General features: G+C 41.3%; 1 protein-coding gene across 5 annotated transcripts in view; it reads left to right on the forward strand.

Annotated features, from left to right (window-relative positions):
- The window catches only part of VPS13B (vacuolar protein sorting 13 homolog B), a 358520-nt gene that overhangs the window by 319887 nt on the left and 14396 nt on the right, over window positions 1-24237 (forward strand). For 4 of the 5 annotated variants that reach the window (XM_083622696.1, XM_083622693.1, XM_083622697.1 and 1 more), the window contains exons 44-57: window positions 719-874; window positions 1582-1845; window positions 2475-2558; window positions 2722-2897; window positions 3375-3545; window positions 4163-4364; window positions 5844-6032; window positions 6763-6909; window positions 8917-9200; window positions 11031-11158; window positions 11473-11672; window positions 16692-16807; window positions 17912-18735; window positions 23390-23566. In XM_083622696.1, the coding sequence (XP_083478822.1) occupies window positions 719-874; window positions 1582-1845; window positions 2475-2558; window positions 2722-2897; window positions 3375-3545; window positions 4163-4364; window positions 5844-6032; window positions 6763-6909; window positions 8917-9200; window positions 11031-11158; window positions 11473-11672; window positions 16692-16807; window positions 17912-18735; window positions 23390-23566 (3118 nt within the window). The remainder of the gene's footprint in view (window positions 1-718; window positions 875-1581; window positions 1846-2474; window positions 2559-2721; window positions 2898-3374; window positions 3546-4162; window positions 4365-5843; window positions 6033-6762; window positions 6910-8916; window positions 9201-11030; window positions 11159-11472; window positions 11673-16691; window positions 16808-17911; window positions 18736-23389; window positions 23567-24237) is intronic. The other variant, XM_083622694.1, reaches the window with a different exon arrangement.

Here is a 24237-nt window from a genome sequence, read left to right on the forward strand (position 1 = left end):
TTTTCCCCTTAGGGTATACTTATTATCTTGTATATTTGTGTTAGTAGTCAAGGCCTAACTTTTGTAATTCAAAAGCCACCCACTGTATTGCATGTGTTTGTTTTACAAGCAGTTTTGTGCTGAGGGGACCAAAAATTGCCAGCAGGCTACTGAGTTGTAACATCTTAGCCGTTTGTTATTGTGGCTCCTTCTTAAAGGTCAAAGTCAAACTTCACTGGAAAAAGCATAATTTCAGTCCATTAGCCTTGATTCATTGCCCTTGATGTATGGGGGCCTTCATTATCTCCTTTTTCTAGACCTTGATGTAACTTTTTTTTAGTACTGTATTCATAAATCAGAAAATTTGTGACTTTTTTTTCCTGGGCAGCAGTTTCATACTGAATAACTATATGATAAACTGGCTTCATTTGGCCTCTATTAAAATAGAGAAATGTACTTAGAAATTCACCTTTAAAGACTGGAGGTTTATTTATTTAGTTTATTAAATATAAAGCACATGATTACCAAGGCCTATGTTGCTTTAGTACACTGGGTAACAAGGGTCATACGGCTTTGTTTGTTTTTAAAGAAAGGTATTAAACATGTTCAAATCTTATAATGAGAACTTTTGCAGTGATGGGACTTGGGTTTTGCTGTAAGGTTAGCTGATTAGTACAGGTCATCAATTAATGTGCTGCTTGTTTGCTTTTGGTTAGTTATTATTTTTTATCTTTTTCAGCTGCTACATATCTGTATTGAAGGTTGGGGAAACTGGCGGTGGTCTGAGCCATTCAGTGTAGATAATGCAGGAACATTTATCAGGACTATTCAGTACAAGGGAAGGACTGCATCACTTATTATCAAGGTCCTGCAGCTCAATGGAGTACAAAAACAAGTGAGTGTTCTAATGCATGTGCATTTTGCTGAGGAATTCTTTTTCCAACAAACATTAGGTTGTCCAAGAGGATGCCACTAACGAAGTAATTAAGTATTACTTACCGTATTTTTCGCTCCATAAGACACACTTTTTTCCTCCTAAAAAGTAAGGGGAAATGTGAGTGCGTCTTATGGAGCGAATGGCGCTGCGCAGAGAGGGAGAGCTGTGCAGCGCCCCTTCAGCGAAGTGCCTCTCCTGCGAAGCGGGAGGAAGAACGGAGCCCCTTGAAAAGTTCCATCAGAGTTCTTAGACACTTAACATCACATAGAGTCTTAATTGATTTTGGTGAGCAGCTAACTTCTTGTATCTCCAAAATTGCTTAAATTGAAAGCATTCACTGTGACGATGCAATTGAATTTAGTATTTAGTTGAATATTAAATTATTGGTATCTGGTCAAAATAATATTTTACTGATGATATTTTTTCATTAACACTTTATTATCTAGATGGTTACATTTGTGAATTTGTGCCAGCAGCAGTTCAGCAATATACTGGTTCAAATGTAACGTGAAAACATGATTTGGTGGACCAAGATTGTTATAGCTGAACTAGCATTATGTCTCTTTATCTCCATAAAATAGACATTTTTCAACTTATACTTTATTGTAAAAATCAGTTCATATAAAATATTTATTTGTGTCTGTGTCTCATTGTCCCTGATTTAGATAATTATTTCTGGAAGACAGATTGTGTGTAGTTACCTCTCTGAAAGCATTGAAATGAAAGTTGTTCAGCATTACACTGGGCAGGATGGACAAGCAGTTGTAAAGGAACATTTTGACTGCCTTACACCCAAGCAGAAGCTGCCATCGTATGTCCTAGAAAACCATGAACTAACAGAGCTGAGTGTGAAGGCTAAAGGAGATGAAGACTGGTCAAGAGATGTCTCTCTCGAGTCTAAAGACACTGAATATAGCACAGTCATCCAGGTACACAGACAAATAGTTTGCAAATCAGAAGTTTGTAATTTTCTAAAAAAACCCGAATGTGTTTTCCAAGATAACGATTCTCTTATTATGAATGTGGATTTTGGATGAGCGTAAGGATACTAATCACCCTCAAACCCATCTGCTTGAAAGAGTGCTTCTTTTCAGGATCAGGTGGGGGGAGTAGGATTAACCCTTCGTCTCCTGCTGCAGTCCATATTGGACCTACCCACCCACCCACTGGGAATTTGCATTGGGGAAAACTCTCATTGATGCCAATAGGAACTTTACTCCTGGTGTCAGTAGGTGGGTGTAGAACCCCTGATCCAGAATGGAACCACAGTCGAAGCCATAGGGTAAAAGCCCCCCTATAACTGCCGTCTAGGTCCTTATCCAGACTTGGGCACCTTCTGTTTATTTAAATACAAATGTGAAATTGCTAAGTGTGCAAATGGTTTCATGCATAGTTTAGCCCTATCTAAAATAATGTGCAAAAAAAGAGAGATGGATTTTCTTTGAAAACTGGTCTTCTTTTGACTTGCAGTGTGTTGCTACATCAGATGATACAAAATATTTAGCTCCACAAGGCTACCGTAACCTCCAGCAATACCTATCTTTTTTCTTGTCTGCAGGTGCCATCATCAAACAATTCCATTATTTATGTATGGTGCATGGTTTTGACATTAGAGGCCAATTCTCAAGTACAACAACGAATTGTGAGTACATTCCCCATTGCCCAAATTAATACGACCTCACATGTTCTGAAACAAATTAAGGTCAAACTGACCCACAGCAGAGATTTAGTGACAGTCTGTTATAGCTGGAATGCTGGATCCACAGTTAAAAAGCTGAAACTGTTCTACTGCTTTGATTTTGTAGATTGTTTTCAGCCCTCTTTTTATCATGAGGAGCCATCTTCCGGATCCCATCATCATACATTTGGAGAAAAGGAGCCTGGGACTAAGTGAAATGCAAATTATTCCTGGGAAAGGACAAGAAAAACCATTGCAAAATATAGAACCTGATTTAACCCATCACCTCACCTTCCAAGCCAGGTATAGTATCTATACCTAAGCATGCTGGGCTGCAGGATGAGTTTAGCGTCGGAACAAAAGTTTACTAAAACCACACGTTTCTCTGATGGGTAATGGAAATGCCATTGTGCAGTGTAGACTCGAGACTGATTTTTGTGTGTGAATGGACTGTGAGCTTCACCATGGTGCTGAAAGCATGTGCTCAGATGTGCTCTTTTCCTCAATTTTTCTTACAAATATTATTTTATGTATACCACTTATAGAGAGCTTTTTTTATTAAGTGGCATATAAACGTTAATAAGCAAATAGGCTAAACAAATTCCAGTTGTGTCTGCCACCACCTCTGCCACTGTCTGCAGCCGGCTTCTGTTGGTGGGTCCACATGTCTATTAAAAAAACAAACAAACCCACAAGCCTGAAGTCTGGTGTAGAGTACACACTCAGTTTCTCTGATTAACCCATGCAATGAAATACATCCTTGCTTTATTCTCGTGGCAGGGAAGAAGATGATCCTTCTGAATGTGCAGTCCCCATCTCAACAGCGCTCATTAAGCAGATTGCCACCAAATCAAATGCAGGAGGCACTGCAAATGAAATACTTGCCGATTTCTATGGGTGCTGCAGCTCCCCCCAGTCTGTGTGGCCTTATACTAAGAAGGATTTTGTCAGGTACTGGTGTCTTGCTATTTTCCTCTGGAGTTGCACAACTTGCAATGAAATAAATACATTTGCAAATGGTAGGATCCTAAAACAAGTTTTATTTCATTGGAGGAGCATCATATTTATCAATAACTTTTCTAGGTATATCAGCTCCACCTGCCTCCTGGATAGAAAAGACACATCTTATTTTGTTAGCTCCTTAGCTTAAGCAAATTCCAAAGCAGAGAGTGGCTTTTCATATATTGCAACATATTGAAAATATTTTTAAAAATCGGAATCATATTTTCAGGGGATCATTTGCTATCATATTTGTAGGACTAAGAAACTGCCAAGGAGACTGAATGCCAGGTGTTGTCCTGAGACTACTTTTAATTCAATTATTTCAAAATGTGACTTGCTTTTTGATCCTTGAATAAAAGCCTATTTCAATCAAAGAAGAAAACCAGCCTAAATCAGGGACAGATTTGCCCTGGCAGAATCTCTTTGTATTTCAGAATCATATCTGTTATCAGGAGGCACTACAGTGTAACAAAAGCTTTATGAATGGCTAGGATGATAAACTGCAAATCTTACCAATGAATTAACCATTTTCTTTTATCTCTCCTTTGATACGTTACTTGGAAAAGCAGCGAACAGCTCACTCAGTGGGATAGCCCAATGCGAGTGAAACTGTCAGTGTGGAAGCCATGTGTGAAAACGCTGCTGATAGAACTCCTGCCATGGGCTCTGCTGATCAATCACTCCAAGTGGGATCTTTGGCTGTTTGAAGGCGAGAAGATTGTCCTGCAGATACCTTCTGGGAAAACAATGATACCTCCAAACTTTCAGGCAGGCATACTATTCAAAACAATATGCACTGTTTTATTTTAACCATTCTCTTTTCATTTGTGTACAGGGGCAGATCAAAGGTTGCAAGGCCCACAACACATCCTACACAACATGTTTTTTATTTGTCAGTACGTGCAAACATAGACAAACATGCAAACAGTGGCAGGCTTCTTCCCCACATGGAGTCTGGGTACATCTGGTCAGTTGTTTTGTTCCTAATGTGGGGCAAGCAGTGAATATTGCAAATTCCTCCTTGCATCATAGTCAACACATCACTGCTGTGAGAAATGAGAGTAGCTACCACTTTTTAAGCTATGAAGAATTGTAAAGGGAGTCTTTAATCAGGAAACGGAAAATATGGTCATTGCATTTGGAGCCCCTAAATAAACTGCACCAAGACCCTTTGAAGCAGCTTACCCATTTCCCAGTTTATAACAATAAATGGCAGCCATCTACTGTGGATTATTTCATTGTCTTCATTTTTTTTCTATGAACTATTTGACCACAGGGCCTCAAGATGGGCAATTCATTAACAGATTGAATTTTATACTGTACTACCTTGAATATACGAAAAGTAATCTCAGCCTTGGCTTATACATTTAGCCAGTTCGGCACTAAGGTAGCATGATGGAGGAGTGGCTTAAGTCCCTCTCTCCTACAAACAGCCTCCGGTGTCAACTAGGACCTGATAACCAAATGCACTGAGGCCAAGTCTGGGCCTCCCCCTGTGTTTTTTTAGGGTGTGTATGAATAGAATGCCTGCATCCAGACTGTTCTTAGCCTTGAGTACAAGTGCAAACCTGCAGGGTGCCAGGAGAGTTTTGTATGCAAAAACTGAAGTTATTTAGGTAACTATTTATTAGTAGGGACAGTGTCAATTGCTTTTGTTCTGACCAGGGCTAATTAATGGCCAAATGGAAGTGCATGTTTGTGATAGCTGTTGAAAACTAGTTCAGGTGCAGAGTAGGTCATTTGCAAATATCAGAAGTGGTTGCTCCTCCCCAGCAATGGAAAAAAGTTTATCTTCTGTGAATGATCTTACCAAATGTATGTCTGTTGTGCTCGCAAGAGTGCATCCTCTGTGCAGTCACCTATAGAGTGAACCTAAAGGAGTTAAAGGTCATGCTTAGGGCACCAGCTAAACTGGGTACTTGGGTAACACAGTTGTTCTACCACATTACTGCTGCACCACCCACTAAATATATAGACAGACTGTGGCTTAAGGATACGGAATAGGAATATAGAACATTGAATAGGACATGAAATCTTGTGATGAAATGCAGTTCAGCATACACATTTGGCAGCACTGCTTGATATCGCACAAGCAAATAGTAAGTTGCTTAAGTTGCTGAAAAAAATATATAGAATTTAAATGTGATCAGATTTACGTTTGCGATCTCCTCTTGTCTTATATTGAGTGGAAGTATTGAAAACAGGAAGTACTGAACATGGCCCCCAATTTATTTATTTTTGTTTTAGGAAGCTTTTCAAATTGGCATATACTGGGCAAACACTAACACTGTGCACAAGTCAGCAGCAGTCAAGCTGGTCCACAATATGACATCACCCAAGTGGAAGGATGGAGACAACGAGGAGGTGGTGACACTGGATGAGGAAGGATTTGTTGAAGCTGAGATAAGACTTGGAGCCTTTCCAGGACACCAAAAGGTTAGAAATATTTAGGAGATTATTTCCTAATGTTGAAAGGAGAAAAAATATTATGTCATTCAGAAATATGGTAAACTAAGAACATTTGCAAGATGAACTGATCAAGCATACCCAGAAGAAAACTGTAATTGGGAATGGTTTGTTCATATGGATTTATTTAAAAAGGTAGAATAACCTTAGCTGCCTTCCCATGGACAGAGTGATTACAAAAGGAACATCAAAATCATGTAATTCAGGTGTCTTTTCAGACCCAGGACCCACTTTTAACATTTGGGGACTCATTTCTGAATCCTTTACCATATATTTGCATGGTAGTAGTGCTCTTGTTACAACCCACTAGTGGATCCCAACCCGTCGGTGATGTAGTTCAGCTGCCTGCCAATGACAAAAATCCACTCTTACCACATGCCTGAAAGGTAACCATCCAGTCTCTGCTGCAGAACCTCTAACAAAGGGACGCCTGCCACCTTCCAGGATAGTTTGTTCCACTTCCAAGCAGCTCGTACCATCCTAATGTATGGTTTAAATTCTTTAACTGAGGGATAAAGTGGCAGCAAACGGTGATTTGCTAATAGATTTTCTTCCTTGAAATAGTGCTTAAGGTGGTGTACATAATAGGGTTCCTATATTTTTGAGCATCAAAATGAATTGTTTATTTAGCGGTTCTTACATTGTTGGAAAATATTTGTCCTTTACCTACTAATGTTCTGTTCCTGATATTATCCTGCAGCTGTGTCAGTTCTGCATTTCTTCTATTGTTCAGCGTGGTATTCAGATCCTGCAGATTGAAGACAAGAGCATCATCATCAATAACACTCCATACCAAATATACTATAAGCCTCAGCTATCTATTATGAAGTCTAAACTAAGAGAGGAGGTAAAATATTAACACTGTATTTTTTGTTTTAGCTTCTACAGTGGGTATAAATTACTATTTATATAAAGGCTAAACTTCTTATTGAAAGGAAAACACTGGATAAGGAATTAAAAGTCACTTATTTTAGATTGTTTTAATTGAGAACATAGATGCCACAATACAGTGGACCATGGTAATTAACTTGTGATCTCTGCATAGTTGCGGATCTTGATACTGTGTAGAATTAGTTCTGCTTGGTCCCCATATGTTCAGAAGCTGAAGGCTGCTGTTGAAACAGAGGCAGCATAATCCATCATAGCTATTGAAACAGTTCTAAGAATTCCCATACAGAAAAGGTGTATCTGGTTTGTAAGCACTGGGAAATAAGCCTCATTGAATTCACTGAGTCTTACTTCTGAGTAGGCAGTGTACTGTCAGGGACTTAAATCAACTGTACTTGCTGATAATAGCAAAAATGAATAATAGCTATATTTATTTATTTAAATTATTTTATAATCCATTCTTCATTGTTCACCCAATCCCAGAACCGGGAAAAACATAAAAATTCAGTAAGGCATTATTTCATGAGAGCCAGTGTGGTGTAGTGGTTAAGAATGATAGACTTGTAATCTGGGGAACCGGGTTCGTGTCTCCGCTCCTCCACATGCAGCTGCTGGGTGACCTTGGGCTAGTCACACTTCTCTGAAGTCTCTCAGCCCCACTCACCTCACTGAGTGTTTGTTGTGGGGGAGGAAGGGAAAGGAGAATGTTAGCCACTTTGAGACTCCTTCGGGTAGTGATAAAGCGGGATATCAAATCCAAACTCTTCTTCTGCTCTTCTTCATTTAAATACAAAATGTAACATCAAAATATGTTGTTGTTGCTGATGTTGTTGTAGTAGTAGTTGTTAACTTTTTATACTACAACATAGCCAAGAGAGGGGCACCACTTTAACCAAATGCTCGGGTGAGTAGCTACATTTTTACCGGATGGAAACTCCATTCACATTGTTGCGAACTGCACCTGAAAGCGATGCCACTATTGAGAATACCCTTTCACAAGTTGCCGCAGGCCATATGGCAGAGAGCTGAGTCACCATGAGGAGTCTGGGCAGGTGTAAAAGGGAATAGGGGTGTTTCATGTATACGTACAAGAAATGCATGTATAAAATAAACTAATCAGATGATATTCATAAACAGATACTACTGCAATTGTAAAATCTAAAAAGCGAGTAATGTAAAGTTCATGGTAGTTTGCAAGCATGAGTATAAAAACCGGAAGCAGCAGTCATGTGTGACACTAACAGAACAGTCCACTGGGAGCAGGGAGGAGAATGGAAGCAAGAGGCAGCATTTGCTGATCCACTTTAGGTAGCAGAATATCTTGGCGCAGCCCTGCATAGGTCTAGCAGGGAGAAAAATGCACATCCTATATTGCAGTTGTTCACAACTCTTTAGAGATGCTTGACAGTTCTTTGAGTACTATTGCCCTGGATTATCTGGGAAATACATCTTTCATTGGTGTATTAAATGACAGGCAGACTGTTCTGGATACAAAGGAATGCTTTGGCTTTAATTAAAAAAAAATCAATGCAAACTTATTTAAAACGTACGTTATAAAAGCTCACATTACTTCCTTTTTTGGATTTATGAAACTACTCTTTTACACTGCTTCTCCTACAAGTTTTTGGCATTACCACTCAGTGCCTGACTATAAGGATATCCTACTATACCAGTGCTTTTTTCGGGGGGGGGACACAGGGGGGCGCATACCCCTAAACATTTTGTGAATCTAAGTTTGGCCTCGTTGAGGGGCAGTATTTCAATATGAGTAGGAAAATGAGAGTACCCCTAAACATTTTTTAGGAAAAAAGCATTGTACCATACCAAAGAGAAGTGGACGCAGGCAAGATGTTTGGAGATTTAATGTAACCTTGTGAATATTTTGAATTGTGCCCCTTACAAATTCTGCAGAAACTGAAAACTTGCATTAAATAGCTATGTACTCCCTTCCTTGTTTCCTTCCTAGTACTTGCAAGTTCCAGACAGCAGTACATTCAGCATCTGCTCAGCTACAGAGACTGACACTGCCAAAGCAAGTTCTGTTGTTTTTTGGGACTTGATGCCTGATATTACCCAGCCAGTTTCTGATATGCTCCCTCTTCAAAAGTACATGTTGCTAAGCTTCAAACATAGCATTAATTGCCACGCCATTTCATGCTGGAGCCCGCCAGCTGTCATCCGGCAGGAATTCCCAAGGCAGAGTATAGCTGTACCCCTTGGAGGTAGAGCTGAAAATGGATTCTGCACCAGGTATGTAGAATGCGCGTGAACGAGCTTTATATTGACAGGCAGAGGGCAATGCCAGTCTTCAAAAATGCAAGGGGTTTATTTAAAAGTTAAAATAGTGAGGCTGGTCCTCAGTAATGTTATAGGCCAGGCACCCCCAAACTCGGCCCTCCAGATGTTTTGGGACTACAATTCCCATCATCCCTGACCACATTCTCTTCCAACTCTATGATTCTATGATTCTATATGGTGTTTCCTGCTTGGCAGGGGGTTGGACTCGATGGCCCTTGTGGTCTCTTCCAACTCTATGATTCTACTGTTCCTGTTAACTGGGGATGATGGGAATTGTAGTTCCAAAACATCTGGAGGGCCGAGTTTGGGGATGCCTGTTATAGGCTCTTAAATACAAATACAGTGTTCTGCTTTTAATTGCTTAAACTTTGCAATTTTTGATATGAAAAATGATGTTGTTCTCTGTTCATCTACTTTAGTAACACTTTAGTAGCATCTTGATAGCTTGAGAAATAAATGTGCTCTCAAACAGCTTGTGAACAATTATACTTTTAATAATCCAGTTGTATGTGTCTCTGTCTTCTACAGCAGTTTGGGAAGAAAGTTAGCTATTTAAAATGGCACAGTATATGTTAAAAGATGAGGGGGCGGGGAAACTTGTCTGGGAAAAATACTGAGAAGTCAGTAGGAAATATAGAAAACTTTCCAAGTCTGAAAGGCTGCCTATATCTAAAATTGCATCCCCTTTTGAAAATAAGCCACTCCGTGTAGTAAAAATTCCACTGCTTCATAGAAGAGATTATTTCCGTTTCCTGCCTCCAAAACTGATGTTGTTCTTACTGTGTGATGCAGATCTAAATAAAGAGCTATACAGAGCCACGTAAGATCAGAATCAGCCATATGGTATTGCCCTTGCTGTGAGCTGTGTGGGAGATGCTTTGAAGACAATGTGTGCTTCAATCTCTGAGCATTGAGGAGGGAATACCTATATCAATTCAATTACTCAGCAGTGACTCTTCTGGGTGATTTATGAATGATGTGGCTGGACTCAAAGAGATTCCAATATGGGCCTTAGAAGAAAGGATGCTGACAAAATACAGTGATCCTAACAGGCGAGAGCAGGAGTCAAAAGCAGGATTATGAGAAAGAAGAAACTGTTCCCTCTTCCAAACTGACACATTTTTATCTTTACATATTCTTGGGGGGGAAATCACTCTAATAGAATAAAGGTGAACAGGCAGCTTTAAAAAGAATATGTGCGAACAGGAATTTGTTCCTGTTCCTGTGATGTAGGCATCACTGTCAATGGGCATGATGCATGATGCAGTGCCCATCAACCCCAACCAGGTTCAGGGATGTTGGGAGTTGTAGTCCCACATCCAGAAGAGACCCATTGGCGGGAGGTTTCTTTCTGTTTCATTGGATTTTTATTGCTTTTTTGCATTTCTTTTGTACCAGCAACATGCAAGTTGCTTTACAGTGTGTGCTGGTTTTCTATGCAAGAAGGCTACTTAATAGAATTACCATCAAAAGTTACTTAGAAAATAAAGTTTCTTTTAAAATCCATGAAAACCGAGGCCACCATCATGCAAACTTTTGAACTTAAATATGTTCGTAGGAAGTTTGATCCTTTGTTGACATTGTTCCCTTCTCTTTCTTTTGAACTTCGTGTTGCTGGACACACAGCCACTTTTTTTTTAAGTGGGCAAGTATTCATGAGATCTTGGTTTTAACTTCCCATAACTGGTTGTTCTTTCATACATTACTAGGTTGGTATGAAATTTGTAACAGTAAATTAAGTTGACTTTCAGATGTCTAATGTTACAATCTTGTTCGCTTTAGAGCTATTGCGCTGACTTATCAGGAACATCTTGGGGTGACGTACTTAACTCTATCAGAAGATCCTAGTCCTCGCATAATTATCCACAACAGGTGTCCTGTCTCATTGCTTGTGAAAGAGAACATCAAAGGTATGTGATTTATCCTGCTTCGACATAAAATTTAAGCCTTTGAATTAATTGCCTTGCTTGCCTCTTAAATTCTTAATTTAAGAAGTGTGCTCAGAATTAACATATTTAATTCAAGAAGCAGTTTGTGTATGAAGAGGATATGAAAGGGGGGTCTGAAAAATAAGCAAAAAGCAATAATTGTATTTCCTGATAATTTCTTGGGCAGAGTTTGTTACAGTCTAGCTTGTGTGTATGCAATGAAATCAGATGAAACTGTGCCATAAATACAAACATCTTTCCTTAAAGAGCTTTCTGGATCTTTTATTAAATTCCAGACACGCCAAAGTTTGATATTTACTGCAAGCACATTCCAGCTGAAAGCTCAGTACACCATGAACTTTATCATCAAGTTTCCGGCTATCCAGATTGCAAAACCAAAGACCTGGTGCCCAGCATCCTTTTGAAAGTTGTATCATCAGAGGAATTAACAAATGAATGGAGTGATTTTGTGGATATTAATAATCAAGGCACACAGGTTAGTTCTTTGTTTTAATTCTGCATTTCCAGTGTGGTAAAATGATAATGTGAGCATAGAGTTAAATAAATTTAACATCCTCATCTTAAAACACAGGAGTTGGTTGGAAGTAAATGTGTTTTAGAATTAGGGTCCAAACACAACCATAATTAGTAAATGGGGAAAATTTCATGTTCAACCCCCATTAAAATCATTAGAAATTGAACTTAAGATGTTTGTGGGGGACTCCCACTCATTTCCATGGTGGTTTGTGCAAGGAGGGAAATGTAATACCTAATGGAATTTTTGTTTCCCTTGCAGCAGAAATTTGCTGCCATTGTTGTGACCATTGCTTTGGCACCGAATGTACACAGGATCTCACAGGATCGTGGGACATTTGCTTTTTCAGTCCAGGCATTAATTTAAGTCAGTGGTTTCAACCAGTGTGCTGGGGTGCCTTGAATGATGATCGGGATGCCATGGGCAAAACTGGCCTCTGTCCCTCTTTCCTCCCCTCCCACCTCTGATGCCCTGTTGCGTCTCTGCCTCCCAAAGGCTTACACAGCTGTTTATTGCAGCAGCCCTGGCTACAAGCTCCCCAGGCGAATGGTGCCTCTGGCAGGCAACTCTCTTTGGGGTGGGGGCGCAGCTCAGAGACCAGGGTTGGCAGCTGTGGCTGCACAGAGGACTCCCAAGGAGAGGGGAGGGGAGAGGAGACTCAAGGAACAGTCCACAAGGGAGGGTGTTCAAAAAAGGGTGAGAGGCTGCCAGCTCTGCAGGCAAGGGGTGACATAATTGGGCTCCTGGGCTCCACAGGGGTGCCACAGAAATAATATAGTTGGTTAAGGGAGCTATGGACTCAAGAAGGTTGAAAACCTCTGATTTAAGCTAAGTGTTCTTTCTTTGTCTAGTAAGAAAGCTATGTATGTATTTACTGAAATTCACATCTGCCATCCACGATCAGAGGCAGCTCTGGCTCAGATTCCAAAGTTATTTGATTGAAGTGTTCAGAAACAGGCAAGAGTTGCAAGGGGTGGGGGAGCACTTTCCACAACACGAGATTAAAAGGATACTTGGTGAAAAGAATGTCTCTAAATGTAAAGAAACGAAATAGAAATACTTCCTTCGCTGTGTTTATTTGACCTGTAGAATTAATTGCCATCAGGAAATCTTCAAAGAAATAATTTAGCAAGATGTTATTTCATATATCAGAGCAGTGCTGTAGCCGCTAATAACATTTGTAAGCCAAGATAAGGGTAGTACGGAAACAAAAACTAATTTATCTAGCTTTTAATAACATGGTTGGTTTTGGAATGGGTCCTTCCTCTCTGCTGTGAAGTTAGTGCATTCCAGGGTTATTCACCTGACTCGAAAGCAAATGAACATGGGTCACTGGGAGGGATATTGTTAGATGGCTCCAGCCAATGGCGTTATGATGCAGTTACAATAAATGAATTCTGGACCAATTAATTATTAAGATATAGCATTTAGATATAGCAATGTTTCTACTATCAGTAAACCTAGGAAATAGAAAGTGGGTCTGACTGCTGTAATTTTTCTTTAAGAAATGCACATTCTTCTGGTGGAATGTGTAGATTCTTCAGTTTCCAAAGCCAACTAGACTGCGCAATTTTTCTTCTGCCTTAATCAGTCGGGGATTCAGATTATTACTTATTAGTGAGATTGTGCGTTCTCCCCATTTCTTCTGCAGCTTTGGCTTTATCAGTGCCTTTGTCAGGTCTCGCCAATAAACTACCTCAGTAGGAGCACCATATTTATACTGGTGTTTGTTACTGTGGGTGGCAATTGGTGTTCCCCCCCCCCCCATTGCACAGTCAGATTTTTTTCTGCCCTGTCCTGTTCCATTCAAGGTGGTTCTCTCTCACCAGATCATCTCTACCCTTCTCTTATTCTCACTTAGCAGAAGCAGACTGGATGGCTTTACAACTGCTAAGAGTCCCAGTCTACATTCACATGGTACCAGGAGTGTTGCATGACTACTTGTGCTGCTACTGGAGTGGAAACCATCACTGCTTTTCCATCAAGGCACTCAAGGGAAAACTTGGCCAGGGCTCCTAATCTGACCCCACTATACACACACAAATGCACACAGCCCATGAGCAAATGTTTGCCTCCCATTTCCCTGTCTAGCACCCCCCCTTGTTCTTTGTCCACATTCTTTGATCCAAGTGAAGAAGGGAAGACTTGACAGGAATAGGAGAGATGTGCTCAGGCCTTACATTTTCCATATCTCCATAATGATTTGGTTTTCTGAGAATATTATTACATAATCCTCTTGAACAAGAGAACTTGTTTGGTTGCCAGGCTTTGTAATGCCACATGTTGGGCATGAAGTCCCTCCAGATGTTGTTGGATTCCAACTCCCATCAGCTCCATCCATCTTGGTCAGTGGGCAAGGATAATGGGAGTTGTAGTCTAGCAGCATCTGGAAAGCCGCACTCTGCCATATGAAGATACCTCCACATGTGGGTGCTGTGTCCATGGTGGGCTGGATTTGGACCATCATATTTTGCGCCTGGAAAAACGTATGTTTCCCAGATAAATGCATTCATAACCATTGTGGTTGTTCATCTGTTGGGCATAGCTTATTTCTGAGAGGGGTTAGTGCCATTCCTCTTCTGGGTGCAGTTACGTTCTGCTAGCTGTTCAGTCTTGCCATGGCATACTGTAAACATTTTTTCCATAGGTAGTGCATATGAAAGTTGGCATTGATTTTCTGCATTCTTAACAGAGACCTGCATTTTATTGCTATTGCACCATTTAGCTCTTGGCTTTCCTTTAGATATTTTCTATTTCATAAATAGAACCTTCTTGGCTTGTGTGTTCAACCTGCCTTGGTGTAGCTCCATAAAATCCACTCTGCATGCTGCCGTTTGGTTTCTTCTTCCATAAAAAAACAAAAACCCAAGCATTGCACTCTTGACTATGGAAAAAGTAGATCAGGCTACAGCTATAACAACATTCCCAAGTTGTCAGAGCTGTTTAAACCAAGAGAGCTACCCCCAAAACTGTATGTCTTGCAAACCACTGCATGTTACATAATGTTCCTGCTGATACAGATTCTGCACTCCCCTTTGATTGGCTCCTTTGATTTCTCAAAAATAGCATTGGAAAAAAATGAAAATCGTTCTATATTTAATGTTGCCTCTATGTAATTTCCTGAGAAATAAGCTTTTCTAAGTGTTAATCCCACAACCCCATACTTGAGGTGTTTGGGATCATGCTGAGTTCTTCCTTTCCAAAGCGGCATCAACAGCAATAAAATTCTCTAGGGCAGATTAGTGCTTCATGAGCAAATATGCTACTGCCCAAACTGTGCTGTCCTCTCTGCTTTTATTTTCACCTGAAATAAAGAGATGGTGTTACCTTCACCATAACAAACGATAGAAAGAAATGTTGGTGTTCTGGAAAAAATTGTTAATACAATCCTGATCTGTTTGCTTTGGTACTGAGACAAAAAGGAGGGCCACACTGAAAATTGCCAGAGAAGGAAAAAGAGAGGTGAACCTTAAGCAAGAGCCTGAAAGAGAAGTTACTGGCTCAAATACACTGCCCCCACCCCACCCCAAAAACTACCTTCCTCAGGGACAATTGTTTCTCCTGTTTAATTTTTTTAAATGATTCCTCGGAATGCTCTTTAACATAAGATGTTCTCCTGGAACATTTCTTTAGACTCCTTTTTTAAAGGATTACCTTCCTTCTTGCTTCACCACTCATTTAGACCCACAGCCTAAATCTGAATGTCTGGCCATCCAAGTCTTTATTTTGGTAGGCCAGGGGACCTGCTCCACAGTAAAGCCATAGATCAGGGGTAGGGAATCTTTTTCAGCCCAATGGGCCACATTCCTCCATAGGCAACTTTTCAGGAGCCACATGCTACTGATGGGCAGGGGTCAGAAACAAAAGTGGGTGGCAGAACGATGGATATGGCTCTCCTGTAGTAGGCCACATGGCTAGCTGCACCTCAGTGAGGAGAACCTTTCACAGACTTTGAACTGCCACTGAAAGTTCCTTTTCCATGGGCCCCAGTGCTGTGCACTCAGTCATGTATAGGGTTGACCAGTTTGGCTATGAAGTAGACACTGTGCTAAAATGTCCATAACAAGCATGCCAGAGCTGGAAGAGTTGCCAGACGGGAGTGCCTGTGTAACTTAATCCAATATTGTGCTAACTTCTGAGGTATTCCCGTCTTCGCGCCAGTTTTATGTGAAATGTGAAATAGTTATGAAAAGTTACATATGAAACATCAAAAATGAATCACGTTGAAGAGAACGCTTCCCTTTTCCATGCAGTGGGAGCATTTTTACACTGCTGACTTTTAAGCACTTCTCCACGCTACCAGGCCATAGTAGTCCTGAGATTATGAATGTCTTGGTGGCATGTTGAAGTGAATGATACTTCAAATAGCAGCCTGCAAATGGATATCAGTGGTCAAAGTACAAGATATTTTAGGCCATAGTTTCAAATAAAGGTTAGTCAAATTATGTAGAACTCTGTCATTAGCCTCCTGTTTCTCCCCTCTCTCCCCTACTGCTAATAGGAAATTCTGCTGTTTTGAGGAGTTTGGTAATGTATGTTTATATGCTGCCTTGCTTGTGCAGTAATATACATACTACAAGCCTTTTTTGAGTTTCTGCCTCACAGAAATGATTGCAGGACTGTGTGGCATACAACATGTGGCAGTGTGCACAAGCAAGCAAAACAAATGGCAAGAGTGAGGTAAAGAAAAAACGTCTTGTGCCATGTCCAGTTCTGGTGGCTTTTAAAGAAACCAGATGTTTGAATTGTTGGATCTTTGTGTCTGATGCTGTAGGAAATCTGCTTTTATTATTTCACTTGAAACAGAAAGTTAAAACTAAAAGCTGCAATTTCCAAACAAGTTGTGTCACTATATTTGTACAGCTGTCTATAGAACTACGTTGGAGTAAGTGTTTTTAGTCCAAAGAGTATTAACATTAATTGGCTCAAGGTGTAGCTGTATTTCATAAATTTCTAAGTAAGCGTTTTCTCCGCTTCTAGATTGTGTTCTTAACTGGCTTTGGCTACGTTTATGTGGATATTGCTCATCAGTGTGGAACAATAATTGTCACTTTAGCACCTGAAGGAAGACCAGGACAACAGATCAGTTTGAACAGGTATGCTAAAACTGCTTTAAAAGGTCATAAAAGAGAATTATCCCGTGTTCAGTCCTTTAGGTGTGAAGTGACTTATTAAATCTAGCACAACTGTTTGTTTTGTCTAGTGTTGCTGCGTATGTGTTGCGTATGTTTAGACCACATGTTAACTTTTTGTATATCACAGTAAAACATGACAATCTTAACATCTGAGGTCATGTCACCCTAGGATAAACATGAAATGCCTGGTACAATAAACAAGGCTAAGAGAGGACACACAAGTTTAAAGTTTATTTGGCCAGATTGGCAGTCCTTACTTGCATAGAACTCCCATTGAGATCTGTGGGATTTCTCACTCATGATGCAGGGCAGAAGAATGGTCCTAGGCAAACTAGGTAGTCAGTCATCTTTATTACAGCTCCTTATGCCCCAAAGTTACAAAACCTTTGTTGCAAGCCACACTCAGCTTGAATTATAACATCACCTTTTTATAACAGCTGAAGTTCTTGGCTTCCAGAGGTGCATCACAGAAAGAGCAGGGTGCGTTTTTGTGGATTTTGCTTATATGCCCTATAATGAAGTATTAATACCCATGAAATCAGTGATTCCCTGTGCTTAGTAGCCCACTTATTAGTTAAGTTTTGCCAAGAGTAGTTAACGCTATAAAGCAAGCAACCCATCATCAGTTTAAAATAGTTACAGTGATTTAATAAGGGAATATATTGCTTCCATAATGTGAAGTTAATGATCCATATTAGAAATGCTCTGTTTTGTCTGCTGCAAAAGAGCCAAAAAAGTAACATGTGACAACGTGTGAGGATATTTTACGTTGTCTGCTTTAGCTTCATGCTACATTGCAAGTACGACCAAGAACTACTGTGCATAAAATGTTATAGTGAAGGTCAAATATATCTTTATGTTAAATGGGTGGGGAGGATGTAACTTGGCATAGACAAGCAATAATACCTCTCTGTATGCTTTGGCTGTAGGTATTTTGATCTCTAAATCTGGTTCCTATTTATAACATTTGCACATTGACGTACCCGATTATCATTTTTTCCCTTGGCTAATTTCATTTGAAATTGAAGGAAACTAGTTGCTGTTGTTTCTCCCCACCCCCCACAGAACTCAAGAGCAGAGCCTCCTTCTTAAAATGTTCATCAGCCAGCTGAGCCTCACTGTATATGATGACATCACGAGCCCAAAAACATCATCTGAACTTTTGCGGTTCACAGTCGACCACATTTACCTTCATATGGTTCCAGTTGCCAGCTACCTTAGGCCTCTCTCTCATGAATTTCACGGAGAGGCCACCAGTGGCCTTCAGCAGTTTTATACTCTCCATATCTATTGTGGAGACCTGCAGCTGGACAATCAGCTTTACAGCAAATCCAATTTCCATTTTCCTGTCTTGCTGTGCCAGGGAGAGAAAAACGAAACCACACAGTGGACCAAAGTGCACAACCTCATGGTATCCAACAAAGATCTGGAAGAATATAATGAAAATTCCTTCATCAAACTCTGCCTCACTCTGTCGGAAGAGCAGAATTTGCTGTTTCATGTGAATGACCTCAGCTTTGAAATGAAACCAGCCAGGTTATATGTAGAAGACACATTTGTTTATTACATCAAAACTTTATTTGAGACCTACCTGCCAGACAGCAGAGGCATTTGCCATTCTGCAGAAGCCGCAGCTATTAGCCGGATACTTCCTGAACCAGTAAGGCAGCATGCAAATGCTTTAGCCAATCCAGTGAAATTAAGGAAGTTAGCAATCCAGCCGGTGAGCCTCTTGGTCAGCGTCCATGCTTCCCTGAAGCTCTATATTGCTTCAGATCACACTCCTCTCTCCTTCTCTGTGTTTGAACGAGGACCCATTTTTACAACTGCCAGGCAGCTCATTCATGCGTTGGCCATGCATTATGCTGCAGGAGCATTATTCAGAGCAGGTATGTTTGTTCCATATTTGTACCTTTTTGACATAGCCCAATGTTTGCAGCATGTGGCTAAGTGCGTGAAAACAGACAATTCAGGGTACACTTGATTACCGTATTTTTCGTCCCATAGGACGCTCCGTCCCATAGGACGCACCTAGTTTTTTTGGGGGGAAATAAAGGAAAAATTTTTTTCCTTTATTCCCCCCCCCCCCCAAAGCTGGTTGGGGAAACTGAACCAGGTCGAGGAACAGCGGGATGGCGGCGCTGCACCTCCCTGCTGTCCCCCGAGCTTGTGGGGCTGGCCGATGTCTGCCCGGCGCGAGGGGCACTCTGCTTCAGGGCGCCCCGCCCGCCGGGCGGCAGGCTGCTATCTGCAGCGTGGGGAGCCCTGCGGGGAACTCCTGCAGGGCTACCCACGCTGCGGATGTCTGTCCGGCGCGCAGGACACTCTGCTTCAGGGCGCACCTCGCACCGGGCGGCAGGCTGCTATCCGCAGCGTGGGGAGCCCTGCGGGAAACTCCCGCAGGGCTGCCTAGGCTGCGGATGTGTTCCCGAAGCGCCGGGCGCTCTGCTTTCAGCGTGCCGGCGCTCCGGGAAGCAGGCTACTATCCGCAGCCTAGACAGCCCTGTGGGAGTTCCCGCCTAGGCTGCGGATGTCTTCCTGAAGCCTGTAGAGAGAGAGGGGTCGGTGCGCACCGACCCCTCTCACTCTCCAAGCTTCAGCGAAAGCCTGCATTCGCCCCATAGGACGCACCCAGATTTCCCCTTCATTTTTGGAGGGGGAAAAGTGCATCCTATAGGGCGAAAAATACGGTACACACCGATGATGGTCAACAAGCTTAAATCCACATAACTATGATCAGGCTGCCTGTTGGTTTTTGTTGGGGAAATCAAAGATGACCAAGGCTTGGACATCACATTGAGTAAAATGATAGATCTAAAAATGCTATGAATGTGAAATAGTAGAGATCAACATTCTCTTGCAGGCTATTTTCAAAGCCCGTGAGAAATATGGGAATAGTATTCTGATTTTCTTTCTTTTGTCCTAGCCAGCCTGCACAACTCAGAATTCATAGCAACTAATTCCTAACATGAACTCAACAAAAGGAATTTCTTTCATGAAATTATTCAATCTGTCTCGATACATTTGAGGCAAATTATGCCATTGAACACTATTTTCTTGTTCAATCTCCTTTTGGCTGCCGTTTATGATTAGCAATCTGTCTTTCTTCACAGAATCCTCATGCTAGACTGGCACACAGATGTTTATTGTCCTTTGATCTGAAGAGTGTGTTTGTTTTACTGATTCTTTCCCATACAAGATCAATAGTGAGCAAACAGTCTATTAGATTAATGGATACCTTGTCTCACTTCCATACATGTGCATTCATAAAGTGACTCCATCTCTGCTGTACCTTTGCTATATAGGAACATGTACGTTGCAGTGGAAAAGGAGACTAGCCTTTGATCACCCACAGCCAATGCACAATTGCTTTTGCTGAAACATGATCATTATCTTTCTCCATGCCAATTGCTGTTGGGCCCTGTACCATTCAACAGTCTGTGAACCACTTTTACTGTGTGTTATGTGCAATTAAGAAAGTCCTGCTTATTCAACAGTCACATGCACATTACAACACCATAGCCGGATAGGCTACTTGTAGGAACTTGGAGTGCTCTTTGATCATACCTGATTCTCTTATAGTGCAAGCCCATGCAGGAGCACATTCATCTACATCAGGGTTTCCTAAACTTGGGTCTCCAGCTGTTTTTGGACTACAGTTCCCATCATCCTTGACCAGCAGTCCTGCTAGCTAGGGATGATGGGAGTTGTAGTCCAAAAACAGCTGGAGACCCAAGTTTAGGAAACCCTGATCTACATGGACTGGAACACAAGTGACATGCTATGCATAAAGAAGATTCTTGCTTGAGTTCCTGGCATCTCCCAAACCTCTATGAAAGACTTATGCCTGAGACCATGGAAAGCTACTACTAGTCAGAGTTGAAAATACTGGATTACAATAGCATATAGGACAAATAGATTGATTTGGTATAAAGCAGTGCTATATGTTCATTTGTCATTCATTCATTCATTTATTTAAGTTGTATAGTCAATAATGATGGCTTTCCTCATGACAGTCCCATCACTTGGTTGTGCAAATTGGATACAGGGCCAATTCAAACAGTCTAACAGATCAGACTTCTTAGGATAACAGTGAAGTGGTATGCAATCTGAAAGGTGAGCCTCAGAAGCCCTTACGGCAGGGGTGATTCACCTGTGACCCTCCATTTGTTGGACTATGATTCCCATCATCCCTGATCATAGGCCATACTGGCTGGGGCTAATGCGAGCTGGAGTCTCCTAACAACCAGAGGGCCACAGGTAAACTACACCTGCCTTACAATGTTACAGGGGATGTTAGGGCGCAAAGCTTGCTATAAATGTGATTTGTGTATTGCACTCAAGTATCTTCTGCAACATTTGCATCCTGGTGTGCATATGCAGCTATTTGGGATGGTGCCTGATGAGACACTGCCATTTGGCTGAGTCCCAAGAGCGAAAAAAACTCTTCAAGTGGTTTTTGTAGTTTCACATATTTGCAGCAGGATCAGATAAACCCCAAAGGCATAAGTCTTGCTATATATGCACATGTTGGCGGAAGCAGCAGCCAGTCAGCAAGTCCCTGTGGAATGTACCCACACATATTTTTTAATGTAAATCCTAGTATGTAATAGACAGGTTTGTGATGGTGATGATGATGATGATAATTTGAATTGATATACCGCCCTATACCTTGAGCCCTTACTAGCGTTTGGTTGCATTAATTTGAATCTTTCCTCCACTTGTGTTCAAGCCGTCTCCAAGCTTGTTTCCTTGCCCTAAGCTCTGGAGAATACAAACTTGAGCTATGCTACTCAAACCACTGAAACCAAACTCCATAAGCATTGACCGTTTTTCTAAAGAGGACTATCTCTTGGACTCCTCCATTCTAGGGCTCTGAACAAACTGCACAGCACAGAGGAACTGATATGCCCTCAAGCAGGAGCCAGCTTAGGCCTTAGGGTGCCAAGATGAAGGAGAGGAGCAGGTTTTTGGGGGAGGGGGGTGTTTGGTAGCCTGTTTGCGAATTAGCTATTCAGACTCACTGTGGAGTCAGTGAAAAGGCATAGATAGCTCTTAGTATATGAGACTCTGAAAAAGGAGAAGTCAAAAGGAGACTTTTAAGTTTCAGTATATGCAGAATCAAAGTTTCTGCTATTGAGGGGTCTGGTTCATGTAAGTGCATGCTTAACAATATATTTATTAGTTTTTAGGGTGCCACAAGACTCTCTTGTTGTTCTTGCAAAATTTAATTCAGAGAACAATTCCTTGTGATGAACATCATCAATAGAAGTAAATTTTGCCCACCTGCTTACGAATCAGGCAGCGTACCAATTTACTCCTGGATTTTCCACATAAACTTGTTTGACTCATTAATTAAAATATATAAATCCCTCTCACATTATGATTTGTTACAGAAGTACGTTACTGAGGCATACCATTGACCAAAAAGTACAGATATGGGAAGGGGAATTGTCTGTCTGTTCTGCCAGTACCTACTATAATTGGCAGCTCAGTTGATCATTAGCTGCATGATTAAATGTCTTTGTTTTACTTGTACAGCCAATGCACAACCAAACCTGCAAGCAGAGACCACTCCTGTAGTCTTCTGAGGTCACAGGCTCTCTCCAGGTAGCCTCATGGGGCTATTCTGTTGGGTGCTGCAAACATCCAACAGTTGTGTGACCTTACAATCCCTTTTGACAGTTCTTTTCTGGCTTCCAAGGCAGCATAGCAGCACAGCTTGTAGCAAACAAAGGACAATGCGCTTGGACATCAGGCTACCTGCCAGCAACTGTAATTTTATGGAAGAAACTAAATCCTAGGAATCCTCCATACTCATCCCCTTGTGGGGAACTCATAAGGGATCCTCCTTCTGAGTAACATAATCAGCATGCAAATGTCATTGCTGTTTACACAACTGCACTGAGCAAAAAGCCATTTATCTGGCTATAACTAGACTCTGCAAGAAAGTGATCAGCACAGAGCTGTTAGGGTGGATTAAAATAATTCCTTGCGCACTTGTCAAAAATCTGCATCCCCTTTCCCAACACCCCATCAAGCAGTTTGACCTTCACACTCCCCCAAGGCTGTACACTGCATCACTGTAAACTAGCTGTCATGATTCTTTCACTGTGAGGACGTGAAATAACAAAGTTGCTTTACAAGATGTAAAGCCTTCTAAGCAAAATAAGCCTCTGCTCCTATTACTTCGAGCTATTTGAATGCAGCATCCATCTCTCCACACGCAGTTTTAGCAGAAATACGGGAGGCTCATGGAAGGAAGTCATTTTAAAGCTATTTGTGTTTTTGCCAAAGGGATTTCTTTGATTTAGAAAGCATGAAAGATTGCCATTGCTGAATCCGTAGTGGATGAGCTATTTCCCGTGTTTTTCTCAAAGGAAGTTCGTGATGTGATAAATTTTTGTGTAAAAGTGGGATGGAGGGAGGGAGAGTGGAGAGGGTTCCCCTCCCTTCCTTTTTGGTTAAACTACTTTTTCTGTAGTTTTAGTGAGCATCAACTCCTCTCTTCCCCCTTTCTCTCTCTCCTTTTTCCTCATGTAGGATGGGTTGTTGGATCTCTGGAGATTCTTGGCAGCCCAGCCAGCTTGGTAAGAAGCATAGGGAATGGAATCGCCGATTTCTTCAGGCTCCCATATGAAGGGCTGACCCGTGGTCCTGGAGCCTTTGTTAGCGGAGTATCCAGAGGAACAACATCGTTTGTAAAACACATTTCCAAAGGTAGATACCCTGCTGCATTTTTTCTAAGGGTTTTGAAAGACAGTGCTAAAGCTCCCAGATTTGCTGTCCTCATCTTAGTTCTAGCTTGTTGGGTTTCAGCAAAATGCTGGGAGGGTAACAAACCTCACCAACCCTCTGTGTTTTTAAAGCAAGCCATTCCCTTTAACATTATCCTAGAAACACTCGCGGTTTAAGCTTTCCCGCATGGCCACTTTGTCATGCAGCAACTGAACGGAGATGTTAAAGAAGTTCAGTACTTTTGCTGCACCTTGGAAATCCTACACCACATTGCCTCATCATATGTAGCCTTTTAAAGAAGGAAAGTAGGCACCATCGCGAAGTATTTCTGAACATGTTTTTGGAGAAAGCGTACATCTGGATTTTCCTGGGCTTGGACACAGACATAGTGCCATCTTGTGGCTTCAAAACCCAGCTGCAAAATGCAGAGGATTCAAAGCAAGAACTGTTGCTCTTCCAGCATTGCAGAGCAATATAAAAGGTCCCTACGTGGACTCGTTTTTCTGTATCTGTGTGGCATTAGATTAGCTGAGCAATTATTGCTAGAAGGCTTGGCGGGTTACAGTTATGCCAGGCCTCATAAGAAGGAAGACTGAAGGGCTGTGGTAAAACCTGCACTGTACACCAATAAAATGCATTATTGATCCTTAACA

Source organism: Podarcis filfolensis, assembly GCF_964270895.1.
Source record: "Podarcis filfolensis genome assembly, chromosome: 7".
NCBI lineage: Eukaryota > Metazoa > Chordata > Lepidosauria > Squamata > Lacertidae > Podarcis > Podarcis filfolensis.